This window comes from Pseudomyrmex gracilis, unplaced genomic scaffold (assembly GCF_002006095.1).
Source record: "Pseudomyrmex gracilis isolate BER0280 unplaced genomic scaffold, ASM200609v1 scaffold_3140, whole genome shotgun sequence".
In the NCBI taxonomy this organism is placed as follows: domain Eukaryota; kingdom Metazoa; phylum Arthropoda; class Insecta; order Hymenoptera; family Formicidae; genus Pseudomyrmex; species Pseudomyrmex gracilis.
Window position 1 is genome coordinate 1 of NW_018023724.1, and position 1577 is coordinate 1577.

General features: G+C 43.2%; 1 protein-coding gene across 1 annotated transcript; it reads left to right on the plus strand.

Annotated features, from left to right (window-relative positions):
- Nucleotides 1-79: 79 nt before the first annotated feature.
- Nucleotides 80-1305, plus strand: LOC109863097 (uncharacterized protein F54H12.2-like; the record flags this gene model as incomplete). Its single annotated transcript, XM_020443284.1, has 3 exons — nt 80-386; nt 465-975; nt 1166-1305. Coding segments are annotated over 3 exons (958 nt in total), but the record flags the coding sequence as incomplete, so codon positions are not given.
- Between the last annotated feature and the right edge of the window lie 272 nt (nt 1306-1577).

Here is a 1577-nt window from a genome sequence, read left to right on the forward strand (position 1 = left end):
TTGCGGACGACGCTCCCGTGAAGTTTGTCGTACCGGGACATGGCAAAGATTACATAGATCTCGCGCATACTCTTCTCAGTCTTCGCGTGATATTGCAAACCCCCGCAGCGGTTATTCCGGCTACTTCGGCTTCTGCTGCTGCAGAGCATAAAGTAGGGCCTGGAAATAACTTTTTACATTCTATGTTCAATCAAATTGATGTGTACTTCAATCAAAAGCTTGTGTCGCCTCCGAACAATGCTTACGCGTATCGAGCCTATTTCGAGACATTGTTGAATTATTCTTCAGAGGTAAAACCCTCTCATCTCACCACCTGTTTATGGGATAGCGATCCTCCGGGGCTGATGGATGATGGCTTCGATGCTCCAACTGAGAACCCCGCTCTCGTGAGACGTATGTAGTATATCAAAAATAACCGTGCTGTGGATCTCATAAGACATCTACATTGCGACGTTTTCAATCAGGATAAATTCTTGATTAATGGCGTGGAAATGCGCCTAAGACTCATCCGCTCGAAGGATTATTTCTGTCTCATGGAATCTACGCCACAGACAAGAGTTCGTATTGTAGACGCCACCTTGATCATGAGGAGAGCAAAACTAAGCGCTGGAGTTGTATTAGCTCACGTTAAAAAGCTGAGCAAAACCACTGCAAAGTATCTTCTCACGAGAGTTGAAGTTAAATCGTTTACAATCCATAGAGGAGTGGTGAGGGAATCAATTGACAACGCCATACTCGGGCAACTGACAAAGCGAGTGATAATCGGTTTTGTCGAAAATAAGGCGTTTACCGGCGATAATAAACTTAATCCGTTTAATTTTAAAAACTTTAATATAAATTTCCTGTCGCTTTACATCGATGGAATGCAAGTTCCTACTAGACCGTTACAACCTTCTATTTCAAGAGACTCTCCTTTCTACATCGAGGCTTTTCATACTCTTTTCTCAGAAACGGGTATTCATTTTCTAAACGAAGGCAATGCTATAAGCAGAGATGCTTATGCACACGGATACACACTCTTCGCTTTTGATCTCACACCCGATTTATCGGCCAATTGCGTCGAACATTAGAATCTCGTGAAGCACGGTAGTTTGCGAATTGAAGCACGGTTCGAAAAAGCTCTCGAAACGATTATTAACTGTCTTGTTTATGCGGAATTCGACAGTGTTCTGGAAATCGATGCGACACCTGCAAATATCTGGACACACGGGAGTTTATCCAGCCGACAGATTGCTCAGGGTGTGGACGAAGTGGACAGCAATCGTCGCTAACACAGACAATCCCAAACAACCAGGAACCCACTGAGTTGCCTTCTTCCTCGATGGAAACAGACACGCCATCTACTTTGACAGCTATGAAATATCGTCGTCAGATTTCCGCTTCCTTCTGCGACTTCGAAGAAATTCCGCAACGCACACATAGAACACGACTCAACTTCAAGGATATTTCTCGCAAACGTGCGGGCATTATTGCTGTGTGTTTCTTTATTTTATGGCTCACGGGTATAACATTTCCTAATTTTTACAACTGTTTTCCAAAAATTTCGACGCCAACGACAAATTAATTGTATGTTTATT